We start from the raw sequence: 24,830 nt of genomic DNA on the forward strand, positions 1-24,830 counted from the left end.
GTGGTATCCTGCCCTTGAGAAGCAGGAATTAGACAGGCTTGGAGGTTCTCCATGCAGAGAACATCTCACATTCGTAGTAAATCTGCTCATCAGACACGCCTGGCATGCACGAGAACCTCCTGGTGGGCCTGGAGGGACCTCCAGGCTGCGCTGAGTCATCTGGATCAGAAGACTAGCAGGAAGAATTTGTTTTTCAAATTCACAACAAAAGAGGAACAGGAACCTTCTCTTCCTGGGGCCCAGGGCCAAGCCTGTGCAGACACACCCGAGGCAACTAGTCACTAACCAGATGCTAATTAGCCTGCTGCTGATCTGTGTTTATAACATGTCTACTACCACCCTGGCGTGCTCAGCCTGGACCTTCAGGATGTAACTGTGAAGGTGACTGGAAACATTAGGTTTCCTCTTGCATTTGTTCTCTTCCTATGGAAATGATGGCGGGCTTGTCCATCCTTGATCTTGTTGCCATGATGACCCCCTCTCTTCTATCTGCAGGTGGGGATAATTGATGACGACATCTTTGAGGAGGATGAGCACTTCTTCGTCCGCCTGCTCAACTTGCGTGTGGGTGATGCTGAGGGGATGTTCGAGAGTGACGAAGCGGGTGCAGCCCCCAAGGCTCGCCTGGTTGAGCCCTTGGTTGCCACGGTGACCATCCTGGACGATGACCATGCCGGCATCTTCACCTTCAGCGAGCACATGGTGCGTGTGAGTGAGAGCGTGGGTACCATGGAGGTGACGGTGGTGAGGAACTCTGGCGCCCGTGGCACCGTGGTCCTGCCCTACCACACCGAGTCCGGCAGCGCCCACGCCGGCGAGGACTATGAGGAGGCACAGGGGGAGCTGGAGTTCACCAACGACCAGACCACGTGAGTCTAGCGGCTTCCCAGGGACAACACAAACTGCTGCCTCACAATATGGCCACTCACAGCAGGGCGGCCATCAAGGCCTGTGAGACAGACTTTGCAGGTTAGACCTCTAGCTGACCGACTGGGGGAGGAGGCCCAACCTCGAGGCTCATCCCTTATACAGGAGTACTCAAGTTGTACGACTCATGCAGTACGATTCAAGCAGTACTACTCTGGCTCCTCCCACAATTTAATGCCTGCATTTCACCGTTTCGACACATTTATCGTGATATTTCAGCACTGGCCTGAGTCAGCGGGCAGCTCTGGGTCTTCAAAAAGAACAAGAAGCAGAAGGTAGATAAGGCTGGTGCACCGCCCTTTTCTTATGTGAATTTACATTAAATCTAAATCTAAATGTAAGAGTGAGTCAAACACTCAGAATGGAGTCCTGGATGTTTGAACTGATAGATGGAGTCGTGCTCCTTTTGCCTCATCCATCCTGTTCCCACCTGTCTAGACGTGCCGCTCATCCAGCGATGAAGCTCTGACAGGCCTCCACACTGGAGTGTGACGGAGGGAAGATGAGTGCCTGTTTCACAGAAACAGCTGACGGAGCTTCGGGGGTGGAGGGGAGGGGTTGACGTCCATTACTGGGCGAGGGGGCGGGTATCAGGGGAGATGGCGGTCCCGACCCCAGACGGTATTCTTCACGGTGATGGCATGATTCTGACTGGGCGCTGCCTGAACTTGTCAAATTAGCATTTAAAGAGAGTCAAGTGGAAAGTGAAAGTGGCTATGACAACCTGGGGGGAGATGGGGGCATCGCCAGGGTGGAGCTGTTCTTAAGGACCTAAGGCCCCATCAGACAGCAGCAGAATCTGGAGTGTGTCAATGGTTGGAACCAGTGACATGCGGTGAGGTTTATGGCTGGTTAGGCACTGACGTCATCACAGTCAGATTTACAAATATATGAACCCTACAGTGTAGCTTATTCACCATTTTATTGGCAGCAGTTGACGTGTTTTGTTTAAAATATCATATTAGCATTCTTTACATATACAAACTATAGCATAGAAAAAAAGCACATGTAAAAAAAAACTTTATTATCTTACATTTACTTATAAATGGAGTCCATGCACCGCTCCTTCTGAAGAGAAGCATTGATAACTTGCTTGTAGAAGTCTTCCGTATCTTCCTTCACTTTTAAAAGTCTCTCTGTCTCAATGGAAATCACTGCCAGTGAAGACAGTCGTCCTTGGTCGGTCCTGTTCCGACAGTATGTTTTGAGTCTTTTCGGTGCTGAGAATGACCGCTCCACTGATGCTGTCCTGGCCGGAACGGTGACCACCGGCCGGAGCAACTTTGTCGCCTCGGGACCAGTTTGAATGAGATCTTTCTTGGCCAAAACGTTGAGAAGCTGCCCAGGAGAATTACATTCATCCCTCACCGTTCGTGAGCTATACAGCCCGATAAGATCTGCAAAAAAAAGCTGGATGGTTGCACTTGACTTCCTAACTGTTTACTGTAGCTTGCTATTGTTAATTCTATTATTCTGTAGCTGAGTTGTAAGAAGGATCCTTGGGATCAGCGGTGCCCCCTACCATGAGGCACCGTCACTTCGTGCCTTACTTAATGTCTCTTCGCATTCGTTTTATGATTACGATAAACACGTTACAGTTGTTGACGAAAAACATCACACATCAGCTAAACTATGGAAATTTAGTTCAAATATTAAAAGGGGTTTTTTTTGATTGTGACATCCACAGAGAGCAATATCGTCTCAGTGCATAGCATGGCAGCACAGTTAGCAGAATTATTGCGCAATCCATTATGGGCTCAGCTGGTTGCTGCATCACCGCACGCCTCTTCTTCATATTTGAACAGTAAACCTGAATTTTTTTCTAGGCAATTTTGAAAAAAATAACTAAAAATGGTAAAGTTAAGTGGAAAATAACTTTATAGTACAAATCACTGAATAAATATAACCATTTCATTTATTTTTTCATTTTGTTTTTTTTTCTTTCCATGACGACAGGTGAGGCCCGGCCTCTACTGACTGCACGTCACTGGTTGGAACACTGCTAGCATGCAATACCTCACCATCTGTGCTAACTGGCTTTGTTAGTATATCCACACATACCTGCTGAGAACTGCACTGCAGTGCTGCACTGATGGTTACTTCCTCCTCATTCATAGTTCTTCTCCTTCAAACCTTCTTCAGTCCATCTCCTCCTTGTGAGGAGAACAGGGATGGATCTTCAGGAGTCATCTTCTCCTGGAACATCAGCTGGTCCAGAATGCTCTGCAGACATTAAAGTGTGACACCTCTGTGTCTGTGTTTGCAGTCAGACCTTCCAGGTGAGGATCATTGATGATGAAGAGTACGAGAAACACGAGAACTTCTTCATCGTCCTGGAGGAGCCTCGCTGGCTAAAGAGGGGCATCTCAGGTACTCGTTGGGTTCATGTGCAGAACCTCCTCCTGAACCACCCAGATGTTCAACCACATTTCCTGTGGGCTCCATGTGGGGTCGCTGTGTGTATGGAAGTGCCAAATATCTCCTTCTCGTGTCTGAGATTTCTCCATGTTCTCTCATATTGGTTCTCACCATGTTCTCCATTTCCAGTACCAAACACTTATGGTTCGTGCAGACGCAAAAGTGTGCACAGGTGTGAATGAGAGGGTGAATGGTTGGGTGATTGACACCTGACTCACCAGGTTAAGCCCTGCCCCTAACAAATACTAAACCCTGTGAGTGAAGAGAATCGATGGGTGGGTGGGTGAATAATTAGATGGATGGATGAGATAAGCTTCTGGTGAGTGTACCGACTGATAGGCTGTTGAACTCTGTGAATGAATGTGTTTCCATGATGATCCTGTCATGTTATTCTCCCCACTGACACTCCTCTTCCTCTCTTCTGCTCGTTTTCCTCAGCTCTGCTGCTAAACCAAGGTAAGAACATCTGGATGCCTGTCCTCTTCCTCCCCACAGCCCACCCTTATGTTTATCTTAAGCACTCAAGTTTATTCAGGCACTGCTTTGCTGCAGAGTCCCTGATGGCATAATTTAAACAATGAATGGGAGAAGTAAAGACAGGGACACAGTCAAACAGAACATGTATGTGCATGCGTGTATGCATGTGTGTGTGTGTGTCTCCAAACCTCACGCCATCGCAAGCAGTAACATCTGCCCCTAATACCTACAGACATGGCCACCTCTGGAGGCCAAAGGCAAGGATGTAGAGCTCATGCTGCTCTGTTGTCTTGGCAATGTCCTCCCAGTGGTTTGCCGTCCCACCTCCTGGAGGTGAAACCTTCTTAGATCCATGTCTGACGTCTCTTCATCCTCCCCAGAGGGGATGGAGGGCCAGATGAGCGCCGAGGAGGAGGAGGCCCGCAGAATAGCAGAGATGGGGAAGCCCATCCTTGGGGAGCACAGCCGGTTAGAGGTGGTCATCGAGGAGTCCTACGAGTTCAAGGTGCGGCACCTTCTCCTGGGGGGTGGGGGGACAAATTAAAGAAGGGGTGAGCTTCAGGGGAGAAGGGAGGGGAGGCGATGGGATGGTTGTCTCAAGTCATCCTGTGGTGGGTTCAAGGTCTGAGGAGAACTGCTGAAGATCAGGAGGGCTGCACGTCAAGTTCTCCAGCCCAAGCTCTCCATGCCTGTTCTCTCCATGTTCTTCTCTCTGGGCTCTCCACTCTCTGGGTTCTCTCTCTCTCTCTGGGTTCTCTCCATCAGATTGCTCTGTCTGGGTTACCCTTGAATGTTCTCTCCATGCTCTCCTACCTGAGTCCTCTGTAGGTTCTCTTCATGTTCTCCTGTCTGGGTTCTCTTCGTGTTCTTCTGCCTGGGTTGTCTCTGTGGGTTCTCTGCAGGTTCTTCTGCCTGGTTTGTTTCCATGTTCTTCAATTGAAGACTTTAGCCATAGGCATGAATGAGAGGGTGAATGATCGGATATTTCCCAGCCGACCTGTCCAGGTTGAGCCCCTTGTCCCAGTGGCTGCTTTGATTGGCTGTAAATCGGTGATGAATGGATGAACTGTCATGCTGCGGGCCTCTGAAGTGTCCTCTGCTGCCCGGGGGTCAGTGAACGCCATGCGCTGAAACTTGTGATCCTGCTGGCCTTTTTAGAGCACCGTGGACAAGCTCATCAAGAAGACCAACCTGGCGCTGGTCATCGGTACACATTCATGGAGGGAGCAGTTCGTGGACGCGGTCACTGTCAGTGCAGGTGAGATGTGTGTGTGTGTGTGTGTGTGTGTGTGTGTGTGTGATCCCTCCTCTATGTAGATCAATACTAATGCTAAAGGTTGTTCGGAATAGGTTCAAGGTTCTGTTCCACCAGGTCCCTACTGGGTGGAACTCTCGTGTTCTCCTGTGTGTCTGTGAGGTTGATGAGTGAATGGACGAGGCCTCCTGGACCAGAGGACCTCCTCACAACCACCTGGTTTCGGTGTGTAGAAAAAGACTTCTCTGCTGACCAAGTTGAGTCAGGAGACAGATTTGATTTGGGTCAGATCTGGACCACATCTGGATCAAGTCTGATTCAGACCTCAATCAGATTGGGATCAGTTCTGGATCAGGTTTGGATCTGACCCAGATCTAATCTGGATCAAGTCCGTACCAGGTACAGGGACAGTAGATGAATGCAGATGGTGTCCCCTTCCAATCAGAGGAACATGGTGGATGGATAGATCCTCGAGGTTGTAAGATCCTGACATTCCTCCTCTAGGACTTTGTCGAGCCTCTGAGAGCTCCTCTTCCTCCCCTCAGGCGACGGTGATGATGAGGAGGGACGCGAAGAGCACCTTCCCTCCTGCTACGACTATGTCATGCACTTCCTGACAGTCTTCTGGAAGGTGCTGTTCGCCTGCGTGCCTCCTACCGAGTACTGGAACGGCTGGGCCTGCTTCTTCGTCTCCATCAGTGCCATTGGCCTCCTCACCGCCGTCATCGGGGACCTGGCCTCGCACTTCGGTTGTACCGTTGGGCTGAGGGACACCGTTACCGCAGTGGTCTTTGTGGCCCTGGGAACCTCCATTCCAGGTGAGCGCGAGATCCCAGCGAACTTCTGACCTCTGATCTGTGTTCAGAGCTCTGCTCCGGTGGTCCAACAGGTTCCCCCCCTTGCCCGCACAGGTTCTCCACAGGTTCTCTGTCTTCCTCACGCAACCCAACAGCAGCATGTCCGTTGGAGCTGCAGTTGTCCGCAGGTGTAAATAAGAGGGTGAACTGTGGGGTGATTAACAGCTGAGGTCGAGGTTAAACCCCGGTGCACTCCAAACAAGACCTGCTCTAAAGGAGACCAGGCACCCTGCATGGAGATACAGTATCTATGCATGGATGACTCCATGGGGGCTATGAATGAATGAATGAAGGTTATGAATGGACAAATGAATGGCAGAAGGAAAATTATATATTACATTATATTACATTAGTCATTTGGCATACGCTTTTATCCAAAGCAACTTACAAAAAGTGCAATTCAATCACCTAAGATCTGAAGAACCAGTAGTCAGAAGTCAGCAGTGACCACTCAACCATATAGCCATCTCAGAACCATATTCATACATTCATTCATTTCATTGTTAATGTTTTTTCTTTTTTTTTCCAGGGGGGTTGGGAGCTAAGTGCAATTATGCAATTAGTAGGGTAGTGCTTGGCGAAGAGGTCTTGTGTGAGGGTCTTAAATTTGATGTGGGCGGCCACCGGGAGCCAATGTAGGGACATAAGAAGGGGAGTTGAGTGGGAGAATTTGGGACAGTTGAACACCAGGTGGGCTGCCGCATTCTGAATAAACTCCAGAGGCCTGATGTTCACCACTGGGGGACCGGCAAGGAAGGAGTTGCAATAGCCCAAACGAGAGATGACTAGAGCCTGGATGAGTAAATTAATGAATAATGAATTAAATGAATGAATGAATCAATGAATGAAAGTTAAGAAGTAATGAATGAATGAAGAAAAGAGGGAATGTTATAAGAGAATTTATGAAGGTTATGAATGGACAAATGACTGAAGGAAGGGAGATTATAAATGAATGAATGAATCAGTGAATGATTTAAAAAATGAAAGTTATGAAGAAATTAATGTATGAGGGAAGGTTATGAATGAATGTCATTAATGGATGAATGAAGGTAATGAATGATGGAGGGAGTGAATGAATGAAGGAAGGAGGGAATGTTATGAATGGATGAATGAAGGAAGGACGGTTATAAATGAATTATTGAATGTTATGTATGAATTAAGGTATTGGATGTAGGAAGGTGGAAATGTTATAAATGGATGAAGGAAGGTTATGATTTTATAAATGGATGAAGGTTTTGAATGCATGAACTTGACCCCACCTGCTCCAGCGGCCTGCTGCTGCTAGAGTCTGGACCTAGATAAGACCCTGGGAGAAACATCTAAAGGGAGTCAGGAGGTCTGCAGTTCCACCACGGTTGTGAATGGGCGATGATTGGGTATAAAAGTGTAATAGGGGACTGCATACTATATACTTGTACTTCCTTGGAGATCCTTCCTGAGGTTCCCCTCTTCCTGTCACTTCAGACACCTTCGCCAGCAAAGTGGCAGCCATCCAGGACCAGCATGCCGACGCCTCGGTGGGAAACGTCACCGGGAGCAACGCCGTCAATGTGTTCCTAGGGATCGGCGTGGCCTGGTCCGTGGCCGCCATCTACTGGAATATTAAGGGCAAGGTCTTCAAGGTAGACCCAGGCTCGCTGGCGTTCTCAGTCACGCTCTTCACCATCTTCGCCTTCATCTGCATGGCCGTGCTCCTCTTCCGCCGCCGGCCCTCAATCGGTGGCGAGCTGGGCGGGCCCAGGATGTCCCGCCTCCTCACCACCCTACTTTTCCTGGGCCTCTGGTTCCTCTATATCCTCTTCTCCAGCCTGGAGGCCTACTGCCACATCAATGGCTTCTAGAGGACAACCAGGAGGACGATTCACTTCCACCAGGAACTCAACAACACAAACAGTCACACATGCACACACACACACACACACACACACACACACACACACACACACACACACACACACACACACACACACACAGCTAAGGCCATAGCAGAGTTGAAGAAAGTATTTGACGAGAGACAGAGGAGGTGTTTCAGAGGAGGGTAGAGATGCTGAGGTGGAGGAGGTGTGGAAGAAATGTGGAGGAAGTGTTGAGAAGGTGCGGAGGAGGTGCAGAAGAGGTGTGGAGGAGGTGGTGCAGGAAGGAGCCTGCTGGCGTGGAGGTGAAATTCAAATGTGCTCCATCCAATCAGAAGAAAGCAGACCCCCCCCCACCCACTGGAGAATGAGAGCGAATGGGGGAGGCAGAAAAGAAAAAAAAGGAGTGGAATGTTTACAGTAACAATTAAATTACTCTTGTTTACTACTTCTAGTAGTACTTATACTACTACTACTACTACAATTACTACTACTATTACTACTACAGCTGCCCCCCGAGGAGGGCAGGGCTCCACTCCACTGTAAATACTCAATGTGACTGTAGATAGACAAGTGTGGTGTTTTCAGTGGGGCAATTACTTACCCCTCCCCCCATTCAGTGAGGAGAACCAAGCAGGTCAGTCTGAGTGAGAATCTGTGGAACCTGTAGAACCCACTGCCGTCAGCATTGGTTTCCATTGCAACCATCTCTCCACACACAGGCACTGCCTCAGATTCAACCCCAGACACAGCTGCTCCGGGTTCTCCGGGTCACCCCCCCCTCCCCCCCCTTTCTCCAGTCTTGGTTCCTCAGCTGGTGCCCCCTCTACCCGAGAAACATTCCCCCTCCAGAAACCGCAGCAGATGTTAGCCATCAGGAGAAAAGGAGCCTCTGGAGAAGAGCCTCAGACCTCCATAGATGCATGGACCTCCTCCTGGTTCTGTTACGTCTCAACCTCCAATGCCCCCCCCCCCCCCCCAACTCTTCACCCTTCATCACAAGCCAGCCACCATCTGCCAGCTCTCCTGCTGAAATTTTCTCGCTTGCGTTCCTCCTCCACCGTTCCATTGGCCCAAGGCTGGTTTAGATATTTACTTTTTGATGTACCAGACGATTGTTGATCTTATTTATCTCCTGATAAGCTGTGATGAAGGTTCTCCTGGAATGGTCCAGTTCACGGAGCATAGTTTCAATGTGCAATACAGAACTTTATTTTTCCTTCTGTTGGTCATCCCGTTCCTGGACGGCAATATTCTCGGGTGTAAGTAGCATGTTTACATGGAGGAAACGCTGGAACGTTACCTGAACCAGTGTCCACCTGGTGTTTCTTTCCGCCCCCAGAGTTGGGGCTGCAGCTGAGGTCTCCAGATTTCAAGTCACTCTTCACTTTTAGACAGTCTGAGGGACTTGAGGAACCATCTGAACATGAGCATTTCCGGACCAACATAATCAAACTAGTCAACCTCTAGGAGAAGCTAGATGGGGGTTGGGGGGTGGGTTGCAGAACCTTCTGCAGAACCTTGCAGGAGGTTCTAATTCTTGGTGACATGGTCCAGGCAATGTTCCACATGTCCATGATCTTCGATCTTCTGTACTAACTGTCTGCCGTTTGCTGTTCTGTAGCTAGATGTGCCCCCCCCCCTCCTTGTGTGCCCTCCCTCCCCCTTATGTTCCCCCAGCAGATGCATGTTGAACCTCATGTTTGTGTATTAGCAGCATGGTCTACTGTGACAGACACCTATAGGCGAATTTGACTGGGTCGACCCCCGTGCCCCTGCATCCCAAACAGGAAGGAGCTCACCTGTGGGACTTCCTGTCTTCTGTTGCCTTCAGGAGGCGAGGCACCAACAGCCTCCTCTGCCGTTTACAACCAGTGCCGCAATGGATCTCCTGTCCTCCCCCGTATGATATTTCTGTGTCTGTGTTGTTTCCCCTCTCATTGGCCCCCCAGGTCTTGCTTCGTGTCTCTGTGAAACCCCCGATGTGATGATGACATTTTCTCCCTGCCCTAATCTTTGTTAGGAAATAAGGACCGAGTGAATCCAGTATCATGTGATAGACATAGACATTTATCCAGCACTCAAAGAAATGATATTTAAAGTTTTTTTTATCAAATGTGGAGAAAAATAGAGAAAAAAGAAAACATTTTTGGGGAACACGGCATGAGGTTTAATGTGTTACCAGACGAGATGGAAGGTCGTTAAATCAAGTGACGTTGACCTTAATTAAATATAGTTTATTTATTTTCAAGGCTGAATGTGTCTGGGTCATTATTCAGCTCTGCAAGTGAAGGTGGGAAGAGGAGTTCCAGACCTGCTGTGCTCGGAGTCCTGACGCTGGTGTCTGAGGGGCAGTTGTTCGATCGATGGATACATCAATAGATTGATACATCAATAGATAGCTGTTGCGAGTGATGTGACCTGTATCCTGAATGAAGGCAACTCGAGGGTTTTAAATCCACTCATACTAATATATATTCTACTCTCATATTATTATTATTATTATTATTATTATTATTATTATCACAAGGATGCACACTATCAAATGAACGGTGTTGTAAAAATTTAGCCCTTGCGTCATCTAGTGTCATGTTGACGTATTGCACGTTGTAGTTCATCCAGTCAGACGATCTGTGAGTAATTGACAAATATAGCCAAAACTATTGAGTGAGTGTTTATAATTTAGATGTTTATTACGCTTTGCGTCTTTGCATGAAGGGGCAGGGGCGGTTGAAAAAGTTTTATTTGTAAATAAATTGTTTAAAACGTGTTGTTCCTCCATGGGGCTGCGTGTCTCAGTCAAAACACCTTGTTTTTTAGAGAGTTGCCGGAAGTTGACACACACCAGCCATCCTTTCGGCCCACTGCGCAGGTGCGGATGTCACGTGCTAGAGTCGCGGGCTTGCCTTGCGGTATCTCCGGTTCGGGCTACGCGAGAGAAATGTGCTAACCCCGTCGATGTTAGCCGAAGCGGCCATTTAGCGTATTCAGTGCGTAGCAGTGAGCGGCTCGGCTGTTGAATCCTAGCTCGGTTCTCGGTCAGAGACCGTTGGAGTTTGGTCTGTGCTCGGAGTGGAGCCCGAAGCCACCGGCACGCCGGAAGGAAAAGGTAACGGCGGCTTAACGCGTGCGGTCGCCATTGTTTATGAGCAGGTTGCTAACATGGCCTCCGTCTAATTCCTGGGTGAAACCCGCGGAACACAAACCGGCCTCTTTCTGGTTATTTTATACAAATCTGTTTTCGGGGATGTATCCAGTGACGATCAATGTAAAATACAGACATGTAATTTGTGGTTGCTAACGGCTAGTTAACCCCCACCTCCCTTCCCCCGGATCGCACGTTACCTGTGCGTTACATAAATTCATCCGTTCACTCGGCGGCTACAAGGCGGAGTAGCCGGTGTCCCCGACGCCTCGGACTGAGGGTCCACTGATCAGACCGTGTAGTAAAGGGGTTGATCAAGAGGCTATAATTCATCTAAACCACCGGTTGGTGTGTAAGCCTGGATGAGCCGTGGGGTGCCGGGCTGCAGGGGCCGGGGAGCCGGTTTTGGCGCTCACCGCCTGACGTGCAGGAAGTCCTCTTCTCTGTGCGACCTGAGGAGACTTTGCACCCGAACCGTCTGCACGGCCTACCGGCCCTCCGCCGATCACCCGCCGGCATCAGCCGTGGAGACGGAACATCGGACTAACCGGGCTAGTTAGGTTAAATCAAGCCTAGAAAACAATGCCCTCTATTAGGAGATCTGGGTTTTCCTCCTGTCTCCTCTTGCCTGTTGTCCCTGCATTCCCTCACCATCACAGACCGACAAACAACATGATGAATTATATCATAGTCCCAGTTGCCTCCAGAAATTCATGGCCATTTACCTGCATATTGATCGATTCTCTGTGCTTCGTTTGTGTTGCAGCCCAGAGATGTCGTACTACTCGTCCTCCCGTAGTTCGTCCCGGGCCACCGACTGCAAAGTATACGTGGGTGACCTCGGCAACGGTGCTGCCAAGGGGGAGCTGGAGCGGGCATTCAGCTACTATGGCCCGCTGAGGAGCGTCTGGGTGGCCAGGAATCCACCGGGGTTCGCCTTTGTGGAGTTTGAGGACCCCAGAGATGCAGAAGATGCTGTGAAAGGCATGGATGGAAAGTGAGTGGCTGTTGTCAACCTTTAGGAGAAGACGGACGGAGTGGAATGTTCTTCTGGTCAAGATGATTCATCCCCACGTGTGCTGGTGCCCCTCTGCAGAGTTCTTTGTGGGTCCCGTGTCCGTGTGGAGATGTCCACGGGTATGTCCAGGAAGGGCCGCGGGCGCCCCAGCCGCCGCCAGTTCGATCCCAACGACCGGTGCTACCAGTGCGGGGACCGAGGTCACTACGCCTATGACTGCTACCGCTTCAGCAAGAGGGGCCGACGCAGCAGGTGAAGGAACACACCTTGTCTTGCTGACACACCTTGCTGGCTTTGTGTGATGACACGTCCCATGGCAGGGGGTCAGCAAGTCCATCATTACTGATTTCAATTTTACACTCAGATGTGGTGGAGCTTCAGTGTTCCACACACTGTCAGACTGAGGTTCTGCAGTTTTAAGAGCCTGATACCCAGATGTTTAGGGCTCAGGATTATTGTACTACTCTAATGACTTCTAGGGGCTGGAGGTAGTGACCTTGGAGGTCCAGGGGCTCCTTATTTTGCACACATTCAGTCTGCGGTCACTGCTGACTGTCACATTTTGTTAGATTTCGATGCTGTGCTACCAGAAGTAGTGGAGCTGAAGGTGCGTGCCCTTTGCAGGTCTCGCTCCCGTTCACGTTCCCGCTCCAGGTCCAGGTCCCGTGGACGCCGCTACCGCTCCCGGTCCCGCTCCCGGTCCAGATCTCGCTCCCGCAGCCGCAGCTACAGCCGGTGAGTCGCAGCGCAAACACACATAAGGCTGGAAGTCCTAGTCTCAGTGGGTACAGGCCTGGTCTTTAGCTCAAGGCTCTACTCCTCTCTGATTTTCCCGTCCTTCTCTCAGGAGCCGTCGCCGATCCCCGTCCTACTCCAGACGCAGGAGCCGGTAAGTGACCTGCCCAGAGATCATGCTGCTCTTTGGAGGAGAGCAGCTGAAAGAGTCTGGGTGTCATGTCTCCTTACTGACCTCCTCCTCTGACTATAGGTCTGGCTCACAGGCTCGTTCCAAGTCTAGGACTCCTCTGAGAAGGTGGGTTCCATGGAACACTTCACACCCGTAGCAAAATCTCTGCATCCATCCCAGAGCCTCAATGTACTCTGACATCCATGCCATTGAGGCCTGACGAGTTTCTGAGGCTCTGAATCTTTAGAGATCTGGTTCCTCCCTTGGCTGATGTCTCTTCTTACACGTCAACCCAGGGCCTCTTTGTTGAGCCTCCGCCCAGTGGTTGTTTGTTGTGAGTAAAAGGATGGTGGGGTCGGACCCAGGGGCCTCAGGATAGTCTGTGAAGATGAGGAGAAAACACCAAGGCTCCTGCACAAGAGTCTTTGAAGACCACCCAGACCCCTTCATAACCCCCCTCCTTCCCTCCCTCCGCAGTCGCTCCAGATCCCGGTCTCGGTCCGGATCTGCTCCCCGTGGACGCTCAGTGTCAAGGTCCCGCTCACGATCTCCGTCAGCCAATCACAAGAGGAACAGGTAAACCCCCCGTCTAGTCATTTCCTGTTGGGTGGCACAGGATGAAGGGTGTCTTAGCTGTCTAGCCTCCTGTCCAGTCATGGTTTAGGACTTGTGTACCAGGATAGTAGGAAGAAGCTCACATGAGGTATAGAGTTATTGTAGACTGTTAGCATAGCATAGGACTTGTCTCGCGTTGCAGGGAGGGTGAGTTATGTGCAGTGTTAGACAGCTAGCCGCCGGCAGGCAGGGACTGTTACGTAGGTCTGCATCCACCTTTCAAACGCTGCCACCGAGATGACCAACCAGAAGATCCGCTGTCTCCACGCCGACTGCCTGCCTCCTCTGCCATGGGCCTGGACTCGCGGCCGCTCGTAGGGAAGTATCCGCCCCCACCTGGCCTGGCCTCCCCCGCGGGGCCCGGCCTGGGGCCTCCCGGACCCCCAGCGGCCCGCAGCCATCAGATGCTCTGATATTGTGTTGTCATGTTGTGATCTCACCTTAGACGTAGCCCTGTAGCTAATGTGCACGGAGGTAACTGTAACATGTGTTAGCCTGTCATTCCACAGCCTAGGTGAGGCCAGGTGAAGGAAACTCGTGACATTTTCAGCCTATCATTCACAACACCTTTGGTGTGACTGAAGCCTCTTTGCAGCACAGTTTTGTTTATTTTTCATATTTTCTTTAAAGCGTGTGGTGGGACCTGAGCACTGCACTGACACTGCAGCTGATCCCAGGCCCAGGGTCTGCCAGCTGGCGGTGTGCACGTCCTGCGGGAGGGTGACTTAAGCGCTGACCTGAGATCAGCCTTCGCCTGCATCTGGTGTTAGACAGCGAGAAAGAGGTCGCCCAACCGACCGAGTCCTCCTGACTGTCTGTTCAACCGACGCACACGCTCAGACGAGATCGGCCCGCGCACACACACGGTCGTTCGACTAGAGTCGCCCGGCCGGCCTTCAGATCTACCAGAGGCCTGACCCGCACAGCTCAGAGCTCCACCACCACTTTTTAAAACCCATTATCTACGAGAATTCTTCGGCTTCTGTCTTAGCTTCTGAAATGAGAGAGCGCTGACGAGAGATCAGTCTTCAAGATCATAGTCATCCGTCCTTCAGTCCTTTCATCCTTCGCTTCTCTGTACTTGTTGTTTCTACCACTGTCTCCAAAGGTAACACAAATCCAACCCCCTGAAAGCTCATGTTCATAAGACAATGCACATGTATTCATGTTCTCTGGAATTGTGGGTTCTCTAGAGCTAAAGTTGAGTCTGATTTTTAAGATGGGCATGCAGGGCGGGAACTGGGCCAGTGCTGCGCGCAAACACACAGCGACACACACACACACACATGTATATATACGCACGCTGGGTTGGGGTTGAGCCCACAGCCGAACCTGTACACCGCTTAGCACTGGGCGAGGGGCCGGCTGCCAGCAGCTCCCTGGTGTCTTCTGCGAGTCTGTCCACAAGATGCTCTGGAACTCATGAGGAAACCCCTAGAGCGGTCTCTCGCCCAAAACAGACCCCCCTTCTCCCCAACAGCGTCCTGGCGGGCTCTGGGTCAGGTTCGGCCTGTCAGCTCAGAACCAACCCCAATCGGGGCTGGAGGAAACCCAAGGTGGACCCAGCTAAGACTCAGAGCACGAGATTTTTGCATGCCAGTGTGAGGACAGGTGGTGGAAGGGCGGGGGGGGCCAAGATTGGACACCAGAGGAACCTCTGTGTTACTCGTCACAAGTCACCATCACCACGAGGTGCTCTGCTCCAACTGGAGCACTTCAGAAGGAGGTCCGCACACATGCACTTAACATTCTGACACTGGCTCAGGTTCTCCCTGTTCTCCATCTGTTTGACGTAGCCAAAGTCTTAAAGACTAAATATCTCCTCGGAGCTCAAAGCGCTCCTCTAACTGTAACTGAGGAGGAGAGACTTTCAAGATGTAGTTATCTGCTCCAGAAGTGTCAGCTGTTAGCATGTAGATATATTTGGACATGGTTGTGCTCAGCTAAATGTAAGCGCAGAGCTAGCAGAGGAGAGAGGTGTTGAGCAGAGGTGTGGATGCTGTCTGTCAGTCTTCCCATCTCCCCTGCGGTCAACTGACCCCCCTCTGCTTTCGTTTCAGTCGTTCCCGCTCAGCCAGTCCCGCCCGGAGTCCCACACCAGCGGATGACTGAGAGAAGAAGAATAACAGCCCCCCTATACACACACTCACATACACACACACACACACCTCCCTGTCTGCTTGTCGGCCCTGCAGCTGTTTTTTTCTCAAATTGTTTAGTTCTTGCATTTGTGTTGTCCCCCCCACCCGACAGGGGTCCCATGCCTCCTCGAATCCTTGTGAGACTGAATGAAACTTGATGAGGACTTTTTTTAAACGCGGTATCAATGGACGACTGCCACAACCCCGCACCATGTGTCAGAGCAAAAAGTGCAAGTTTGCGGTTGACTTTTAAGTGGATCTGAGCTGTTGGTCCAGGAGAAGGTGGTGGGAGGAAACCAAGTAGATACCGAGGTCATCTTCATGCTGTAATTGCTTTTATAAAAGAAAAAAATGCTCTTTGAGCCCCCCGAAACCGAATACCCTGCATGTGTTCACTTGTAACTTCAAGTATCTGTTTGTTTATGTTGCACTGCCCCCCCCCCCCCCCCCACACTGTGCGGACTAGATGTTTTCCACTGTCATTTTGATTTTAAACCAAGCTACAAATCCAGGGGTCTGCAGGTGGGTTTGGTGAAGGACCCCCGCCTGCTGTGGGTGGTGAAGTTGCAGTCTGACATGGGGTCGGCAGAATTTTTGACGTTGCCCCACGATCCCAGTGATCCTATGTGATGGCGGCTTCCCCTCTCACAGCCCCCCCTCCCCCCGGGATGCAGACCTCTCTGAATATTAGGAGGATTCAGTGCTTGAGTTGTTTTATTTGAAGGGCTGCTTGAACATCTTTTTCTTTTTTTTTCCTGTTCCTGGCTTATCTGGTAAGACAGTGGCAGTTCTTTTTTGGAATAAATCTAAACATACCTCCTGTGTGCTGTGTGTTGTCTTTCAGAGAGTGCCTCCTTCGCCCTTTGGCATTTTCTATAATAAATGTAGGTTTGACTAACTGAAAAAACTGCAACAGCAGCTGACGTCTGACCGTTACCTCCAGGGCAGGATTTTTGGGACTGGACCTGGCAGGACCCTCGGGCCCATACGTACACCATCATCAAATTTTCTCTTTAATTTTAGTCTCTTTGGCTCCTTGCCGAAACCCAAACACATGACCCATTTTAGATTTTTAGTTCGTATTAAATGGACGGAGCAGAAATACCAACAACATGGACGCCATATTGATTGTATAGTGAGACGTCATAGAAATGTCGCGGCCGCCTCTTTCCCGAGTCCCGCGCTGCCATTGGTCAGCTACTCGGGCGGCTGACGGACAGCAGCCCAAACCAGTCACGGCACCCGCCTTTGATCTAGCAGGGCGTGGTCACAGATTCGTTGACTCCGCTTTACCTTCCCGTCCATTTCGGCGCCTCGTCACATAGCCATCCTTTTTAAACACGACAACATGGCGACCGCGACGAGCCGTTATTACAGTGAGGACGGGAGAGCCACAAAACGGCAGAAAACAGACGGGATGTCCACGGTGAGTCCCCGCGGTGTGTGCCACTTGGTCGGCAGGAATCCCACACGCCCAGGTCGGTCCCCTTCGCCCCGGCCCAAGTTAACCGAAGCGGACGCGGTGTCGTTGCGCTGTTGCCACTGGCTGTGGTCCTTTTCTCCGACACGGCCTTTGTTCGGGAATCGGTTCCCGCTCAGTCGGAGCCATTGGAGGGACACCCCTACCTCTAACCGAGCCCGGCAGATCTGCGTTTTACACGGTGCTGTCGGTTGAGCGCGGTCTCACTAACAGGGCCTCGCCTCAGTCCGGCTTTGTTCTACCGGTTGCCATTAGCGTTGTGCTCCCGCTAGCGAACACGGTAGGACTGCTGGCCTGTAACCAGACTAGCCTCTCACCGAACCGTGTTTTATCCACAGCACAATTACATTTGCTGTACATTTAAATCGTGGGTTGTATGTACGTGTGAACAAGAAACACAAACACTACTTGTATTACTAGACGTTTTCTTTCCTTCTCTCTCTTGGCTCTCTTTCGCCAATCACCTGTCTCAATCTAACCTCACAGGCAATCACCTACCTCCATCTTAACCCTCTCCACTATGTCCACCTCTCTCACCTACCATAACTTCCTCCCTGTCCTCTCCTCCAGCCAAAAATCGTCTGATGGAAACAATTCTGATTCTCTCCATCCTTCTCACTCCCAAAGAAGAGCTGTAACATCTTCATCTCTGGTTCCTCCAGCTTTGCAACTGAGTGTGAATTCTCCACTGCAGGGGTATGAAGATCCGCACAAGACCCTTCCGTCTGTGGTGGTGCATGTTCGAGGGTTGGTGGATGGTGTTACGGAGGCAGACCTGGTGGAGGCCCTACAGGAGTTCGGAGCAATCAGGTACAGAATGGAAGGAACTCTGTCCGCGTGGAAATCCTTTTCTGGGTCCACATGTACAGCCTTCAATCTCATCTGTCCTTGCTCTGTTTTTTCCACAGCTATGTGGTAGTGATGCCCAAAAAACGCCAGGCGCTGGTTGAGTATGAAGACATGAACGGATCATCCACTGCCGTCACCTACGCCGCCGACAACCAGGTGTACATTGCCGGGCATCCGGCCTTCATCAACTATTCCACCAGCCAGAAGATCTCCAGGCCGGGAGACTCTGATGACTCGAGAAGTGTGAACAACGTACTCTTGCTCACCATCATGAACCCCATCTACCCCATCACAACGGTAATGACCCCGCAATCACACGCTCTGCTTGCCCAGAGCTAACCCCTTCTAACATGTTTGGGCTTGGCTGTCAACCAAGGTATTGTGGGACCTTCCTCCATGGAGGTCATGAACTTTGTCTCCACAGAAGTTCTGACTCATTACAAAAAAGCTGACACTACCAGTTTCTGTAGAAAACTATCATAGCTTCACATCAATTTTGAATGGATCTGACTCTGACCCTGGCTGTAAAAGTACCAGCTAACCTTTCCATGTCTGGTTCAGCCCACACAACCACAAAAGCGCCTGGCTTTGTGGCTGTGGTGCATCTAATCAGCCATCCACTTCCTGAAGGCAGCTCAACAAGATTGATTTTATTCCCAGTAAAACATGCGTAGCAAAGCCAGATGTTTCAATTAATGTGGTTTTCATCTCCACATCTTCCCAGGATGTTCTGTACACTATCTGTAACAACTGTGGTCCTGTCCAGAGAATCGTCATCTTCAGGAAGAATGGCGTTCAGGCGATGGTCGAATATCCTTTCTGTGTGTTGTACTTTGTGGTGACAGGTCGAGCAGTGGGTCTGGGTGGAGTTCAGATTGTTTAGATTGTGTGGAATTGGTTTGTCCTTAACCGTGTCATCACGTTCGACTCTGTGCAAAGCGCCCAGCGGGCCAAGGCATCCCTCAACGGAGCAGATATCTACTCTGGCTGCTGTACGCTGAAGATCGAATATGCTAAGGTAAGGCTCCACCTCAGAGGCTAATTAGCTTAACCCCAACCAGGCTCTGGCCAGGCACTGACTCTTGTCTTTGTTGATGTTCCTCAGCCAACCCGCCTGAATGTTTTCAAGAACGACCAGGACACCTGGGACTACACCAACCCCAACCTGGGAGGACCAGGTGATGCTTCACACACGTCCTCGGTGCAAACACAGCGTACCAATGTTCTGCAGCCCTTGCCGGCCCTCTGGGGATAGTGGCTTTGCTGGTAATGCTCCCAAACAGCCTGATACTCCCCTGGTGAGGCGTGGGCTCGTTCTGGAGCATTATGACTGAAGCCTTGTCTTGGGTCCCCCTTGGACACCTTGGTCCCACCTCTAAGGTCCAAAAGCCCGAGTTCTAATGTCCAGCTCAACATGCTGGATCGGGTCATTGATCCCTAGACTGTCACAGATGTCCTGGGCTGGCAGAGGGAACGGTGATGGAAGCTGAGGGTTCAGGCCAGAATCTACTGTGTGGTGGGCAAGGCAAGAAGACCCCTGGCTGTTCATTTCATATTTGGAGATGTCTTCTTCCTTGTAACATCATGTCCACCACCTCGCCATGTCTTGCCTTCCTCACCGCATGGGAGATTCTTGCCCCAGTTTGAATGAAATTCACATTAATCCAAAGTCTCACCTCGCCTGTGACGGCAGTTACTGGGGATACAGCTCATAGTTACTGATCCTGGTCTCCTGCCGGCCTGGAGCTTCTCACGCATTTGGCCAGTAATAAATTGGGCCCCATGTGACTTGCCTGCGAAGGAGTGCCGTTGGGTTCCTTCTGGAGCGCGGGCATCGGAGGCACGGACCAGCATTAGTAAAGCTGACCACCCACATAACTGCTAGCTAAAGCCACGGTCTCAGTGCCAGTGGACAGGAGGTCCATACACTTTTCTCTGAGAGGGAGAGGCAGATACATGCTGACACCACCACAACCTTGAGCATCCACCCCTTCAGTGAGGACACAAGCACTTTCACATCACGGGGAAAAACAGCAAGACACGGCCGTTGCATTCTGACGCTGTAGGACTGATACTCCACTCATCCCTTGCCACGCCAACACCAGAGCCTTGATGAGCGGGCCGAGAGCCAGGGCCCTGAGCCATGCTCGGCCCCCCTCACACAGGCCACACATCGGAGCGGGCCAAAGCCCCACACCTCCGACCGCCCGCCAGAGACCCCACACCAGAGGAGACACAACATCAACATCCACGCTCACAGAAGCACTAACAGACATCTCTCAGAGGCGGGTGGGGGCGGCCTGTTGACACGACAACACAACATTCGAGGGCAATGCAGTAGTCACAGCGGAGGCTACACCAGACAGCCGAAGAAGATGAGACACCGCTGACAACACCTCCATCACACTAAGCCCAGGCAGACCACTGATGGTTGTACTGTGTCTCCTCCCACATGGAACTTAGCTCTCTCTCTCTCTCTCTCTCGCTCTTTCTCTAGCTCTTTCTCTAGCTCTTTCTCTTGCTCTCCACATGCATCCCTTTTAAGCCCCTCCCTTCTTTTTTATTTTCGAGTGCCACTTCTCTCTCACCTTTCAAAGTCTCTAGAACCTGTGTAACGCCTTCCATGTGATGCAGGTTCTGCATTTTGCGGCTAAGAGGAGCCAGCAGCCCCAACTGAAATGTGCACTGGGGGATCCTTGCCCCAGGGGGTGCTCAGGGGCCCCCCTCCCCAAAAAGGATCTAACTGGATGGACTCGTCAGCCCGCCGACTCAGCGGCCAGTGAGCGTGGCGGCTGTGTAAAACCAAAGCCGGCGTGGAAGCGGAGGTGGAGCGTTGTCTCCCCGGTGGAGGAAAAGGATAAGAGTGTGGGATGAAATGAATAGAGATGTGAAACGGCTGCGACAAATGTCTCCCTGCCACTGTTTGTAAACATGCAGTAAGTAAGCCGCGATCCTGCCGGGGAACATGAACGCACCGCACCCCATGACTCCCAAGTCCAGCACCCAACACCGCAGCCAGACTGACACTCCTCCACCACCTCCCCGCATACAGGCCCCATCTCTTTCTGCCAGCGGGTGCTGCTTGTTTCTCTCGATGTTTCTTAAGCCTCTCGAATGTGTGCTGGACGCGTCCTGCTGCTTCTCCTGCTGCCAGGATCCGTCCGCCAGTTCTGATTCCTGCCGGGTGTCTCTGGAGTGGGCGGGGGGAGGGGGGGGGTAATTGATTGTTAATGAAGCAAATGGGTATTGATCTCGGCCTGTATGACCCTAATCACAACTGCTAAGAGCTCTTGGTTTACCCAGTTGCTAAGGATGTCACAATGCCGTTGTGTCTGCTTGCAGTTTGAAGGGACAAACCTGAGCGGACCGGCAGAGCCAGCTGCTTGCTCCGCTGCCGTCCCTTGGATGCCCAAGGCTCCACAGATCCCTGGCGTTGTTGTTCTTGCTCAATCTGGCTAATCCTGGTTGTTCGTAGACCGGGGTCTCGCAGAGCAGATCCTCTCTCGGGCACCATCAGCAACCTGCTAGCGGGTCACATGTTCTTCTCGAGCCTACTCCTCTAATTTGAGTCAGGGGATGGTGCAGAGACCCCCGGCCAGAGCTGGGCATCCCACCAGCCACCGTTTTAAGACCTTTCAAGACGTTTCTGTGGTCCCGGGATTGTGACACCCTTAGTGGCCGCTTGGGTCCAAAACTCCAAATTAGCCTTAGTCCTCTGTCTCCAACGGACCCGGAGGCAGACGTTCAAATCCCTGGTCGCCCGTCCAACTGTAGAGCTGAGCGGGAGCCAGGGGGTCGGCGCGGCTCCCGCTCAGAAGGGCGGGTGTGCCCGTGGGCTGGGAATGATGTGCCTCTTAATAACCTGCTTCCATTCTGTGTGTATAATCACTGTGTACCTGTGCAGATGGTGATGCAGATGGCAATGGGAGCAGTGCAGGTGTGTGTGAGCATACGAACATCACTTTTCAGTCACAGTCTAGCTCTTTTTCTGTTGTGATTTGTCCCTGGAGCCTGCCGCCCCATCATCGGTTCATCTGAGCGCTAACCTGTTAGCTTCCAGGGTCCGGCGCTGCATAGCATGGGGGTGTTTGTTTTCAAAGATAAATCCATGACATTTGTTGTGACCCCCCCCCCCATCCCATTACCCCTCGTAAAAGGCTGGACCAATAAGTGTCAGGCTAGGCCCGGCAGCGTGCAGCTCAGAGAGCCACCTCTTGACGGTTAGCGTCTGGTGGGCCGAAGCCAACGAGGTGCATGAGTCCTCCAGGCATAGCCCCACAGGGACACCCCACCACCACCGATGTTTGTGTCTGTAGTAGTGACGTGCACATTGTCAGTTTTCTGTGCACAGAAGGCCCCATTTCCTGACCCCCCCCCCCCCTCTCCTTTTCTACAGAGGATGTCAACGCCAACCCCAACAAGCGGCAGCGGCAGCCCGCCCTGCTGGGCGACCACCCTCCAGAGTATGGTGAGTATGTGACCCCCATGGCAGCTTTCAATCAATCCCTGTCTCACCGCTCCCATCATCTCCCCAGGTGGTGGTTACCACGGCTACGACGAGAGCTATGGCTCACCCCCATACGAGGGTCGGCGTATGGGCCCGCCCATGAGGGGCCGCGGGGCCCGGAGTTACGGGCCTGGCTACGGCCCCCCACCCCCACCCCCTGGGGAGTATGGGGCCCATGCGGACTCCCCGGTGGTCATGGTGTATGGGCTGGACCCCCTTAAGATGAACGCCGACCGTGTCTTCAACATTTTTTGTCTCTATGGCAATGTGGAGCGGGTTGGTATTCGCAAGTTCTCTCAGGTTAGCCACAGTTAGCTCAGAGCGTTGACGGCTGCTCTCCGCTCTGCTCTCAGGTGAAGTTCATGAAGAGCAAGCCCGGGGCGGCCATGGTGGAGATGGGCGACTGCTACGCCGTGGACCGCGCCATCACTCACCTCAACAACAACTTCCTGTTCGGACAGAAGCTGAACGTGTGGTGCGTTCCTATTGGATGACACTCGTCCCTAGTTGTCACTGTAGATAATGCCAGCTTGCTAAATAACACAGCATACAGGATGTACAAGTGCTTGTATGCAGCAGGTCAACACAGTGTTATCCTTGTTGCTGGTTCTCCAAACAGCGTTTCCAAACAGCAGGCCATTGTCCCCGGTCAGTGCTATGAGCTGGAAGACGGCTCGAGCAGCTTCAAGGACTTCCACGGCTCCCGCAACAACAGGTTCACCTCCCCAGAGCAGGCTGCCAAGAACCGGATCCAGCATCCCAGCAATGTGCTGCACTTCTTCAACGCCCAGCCGGATGTCACCCCTGAGGTCTTCTCCCAGGTCTGTTTTACGCCTGTCCTCGTGCCTCAGAACCTGAACTGTCTCCTAATGAAGGTTGCCCTCCTGACAGATTTGTGAAGAGATTGGTGTAAAGTGTCCTGTCAACGTCAAAATGTTCACTGGAAAGAGTGAGTACTAAGATCTCAAACTGTAGCTCCCCAATCATCGCAGGAGATGAGTCACTCCTGGTGTTGATGACTGGTGTCTCCTGCCTCCCACCTCCAGGTGGCGCAGCTCCGAGCGACCGCAGCGCCTCAGGCCTGCTTGAGTGGGAGTCCATCAATGACGCCATGGAGGCCCTGGCCATGATGAACCACTTTCAGATGAAGAATGCCGGTAAGCAGCCAGACGAAACTGACGATTTCCCCGCAAAGGCCATCATGCCTCCTAACCGTGGCCTCTGATATTCTCCCTGCAGCAGGGCCATACCCCTACACCCTCAAGCTGTGCTTCTCCACTGTGCAGCACGCCAACTGAGCTCAGCTGGAGGCGGGGACTGTTCCGACAGGAACAGCGCTGAGCTTGGCCAGTGGCCGGACACTCACATTTCCCACAGCGTCTGCTGAGAAGAGCCTCTGACAGGCGGCACAACCGGCGGCCTGATTTGGACTTTAACAAACATTCAAGTTTCTCCATCGATGCTTTGATGTTTTTCAGAGCACCGGAACCTTTGTCAATGACATGTTCGCTTACTTCTCACATTTTCATTCTCCTGAGGCTCTACCGGGAAGCCTGGAAGAGTAGCTTTGCTTGGAGGGAGGGAGGGCGGGAGGACAGCGTGCTTTTTCTATCTGGTCTTTCGAAACTTTTATTATGGCTTCTTTCCTTTTGTATTTTAACGGCTGCCTGCTTCTGAGTTCTGACTTGTATCCGATGCAGATGGAGATGTTTTTGTTGTAAGAAAATAAAACCTATTCCAACATGGATTGGACTTGTCACGTTGATGGCCGTGTCTCCACATCCATGGAACCCTCAGGTATGACAGCGATCATGTCAGTGCCTGGGTTCCCAGTGGGATCCATGTTCTCTCTGGCCTGCAGAAACAAACCCAGACTTTTCGGAGATAAAATCCAATTATAAGGTCAGTTTTCCACCATCTTGTTAGTGGCCACTCATCAGTGCATGAGCAATGTTTGTGGTGGCCACCAGATGGTGCTGGAGATCTTTGGGATGAACACTACTGCTTAGAAAACCGTAAGTGTGTGTGTGAATAATTGAATATCACTGCGCTTTTATTTTGTAAGGGTTAAAGGAAACCGATGTTCTTTTTGTCTGCTGGTTCCAAAGCAGGAAAGTGAGATGGTGACTTCTTGTTCTTCACATGTGTGGAGGGCAGGGCTGAAGGTCTGGTTGTAGAGGTTGGTCTGTGGGACCATGGTGTGATGATGGAGAAGAAACAAAGGGCCACTGTCCAGATGAAAAAGCCTTTCGGGCTAAAGGAAGTGAGAGTTTGGCAGGAATTTGACTTCTCTGAGTACCTGAAGAGTCTTCTTGGTCCCTGCTTGTCTTCATGGCTCTGCTGGCAGCAGAGAGGCAGTAGTGTTGCATGATGGGTACCTC

At 51.4% G+C, this 24,830-nt stretch overlaps 3 protein-coding genes across 6 annotated transcripts in view; all 3 read left to right on the forward strand.

Moving 5' to 3' along the window:
* slc8a2b (solute carrier family 8 member 2b) overlaps positions 1-10,038 on the forward strand; it is a 51,501-nt gene extending 41,463 nt beyond the window's left edge. Inside the window, exons 10-16 of the mRNA XM_086177490.1 lie at positions 496-869; positions 3,194-3,297; positions 3,784-3,801; positions 4,203-4,327; positions 4,981-5,080; positions 5,623-5,895; positions 7,399-10,038. Coding sequence (XP_086033616.1) covers positions 496-869; positions 3,194-3,297; positions 3,784-3,801; positions 4,203-4,327; positions 4,981-5,080; positions 5,623-5,895; positions 7,399-7,775 — 1,371 coding nt within the window. The 3' untranslated portion in view covers positions 7,776-10,038. The remainder of the gene's footprint in view (positions 1-495; positions 870-3,193; positions 3,298-3,783; positions 3,802-4,202; positions 4,328-4,980; positions 5,081-5,622; positions 5,896-7,398) is intronic.
* Positions 10,039-10,706: 668 nt separating this feature from the next.
* Positions 10,707-16,435, forward strand: srsf7a (serine and arginine rich splicing factor 7a). Of its 2 annotated transcripts, XR_015105902.1 has the most exons (9): positions 10,725-10,896; positions 11,699-11,929; positions 12,029-12,202; positions 12,575-12,685; positions 12,798-12,839; positions 12,939-12,983; positions 13,335-13,433; positions 14,103-14,580; positions 15,533-16,435. XR_015105902.1 is itself a non-coding variant. In XM_086143637.1 (8 exons), the coding sequence occupies exons 2-8, from the start codon at positions 11,706-11,708 to the stop codon at positions 15,582-15,584; spliced, it is 747 nt and encodes a 248-aa protein (XP_085999763.1). In that variant the 5' UTR covers positions 10,707-10,896; positions 11,699-11,705; the 3' UTR covers positions 15,585-16,435. The 2 variants fall into 2 exon arrangements, 1 of the variants encoding a protein (XP_085999763.1); XM_086143637.1 differs by lacking the exon at positions 14,103-14,580 and having other exon boundaries at positions 10,707-10,896.
* Positions 16,436-16,880: 445 nt separating this feature from the next.
* Positions 16,881-24,190, forward strand: LOC147235536 (heterogeneous nuclear ribonucleoprotein L-like). 3 transcript variants are annotated; one of them, XM_086177625.1, is made up of 14 exons: positions 16,881-17,039; positions 17,788-17,903; positions 18,002-18,239; positions 18,667-18,752; positions 18,864-18,960; positions 19,048-19,120; positions 21,847-21,879; positions 22,339-22,410; positions 22,478-22,725; positions 22,803-22,924; positions 23,069-23,270; positions 23,341-23,398; positions 23,496-23,606; positions 23,689-24,190. In XM_086177625.1, exons 1-14 carry the CDS (start codon positions 16,962-16,964, stop codon positions 23,745-23,747), a joined length of 1,593 nt encoding a protein of 530 aa, XP_086033751.1. In that variant the 5' UTR covers positions 16,881-16,961; the 3' UTR covers positions 23,748-24,190. The 3 variants fall into 3 exon arrangements, with proteins under 3 accessions (XP_086033751.1, XP_086033759.1, XP_086033768.1); XM_086177633.1 differs by having other exon boundaries at positions 23,692-24,190; XM_086177642.1 differs by lacking the exon at positions 21,847-21,879.
* Positions 24,191-24,830: the final 640 nt, after the last annotated feature.

The sequence above is a fragment of the Fistularia commersonii genome, chromosome 3, assembly GCF_037954325.1.
Source record: "Fistularia commersonii isolate RoL2024-O1a breed Wild chromosome 3, RoL_Fcom_v1.0, whole genome shotgun sequence".
NCBI classification, from domain to species: Eukaryota; Metazoa; Chordata; class Actinopteri; order Syngnathiformes; family Fistulariidae; genus Fistularia; species Fistularia commersonii.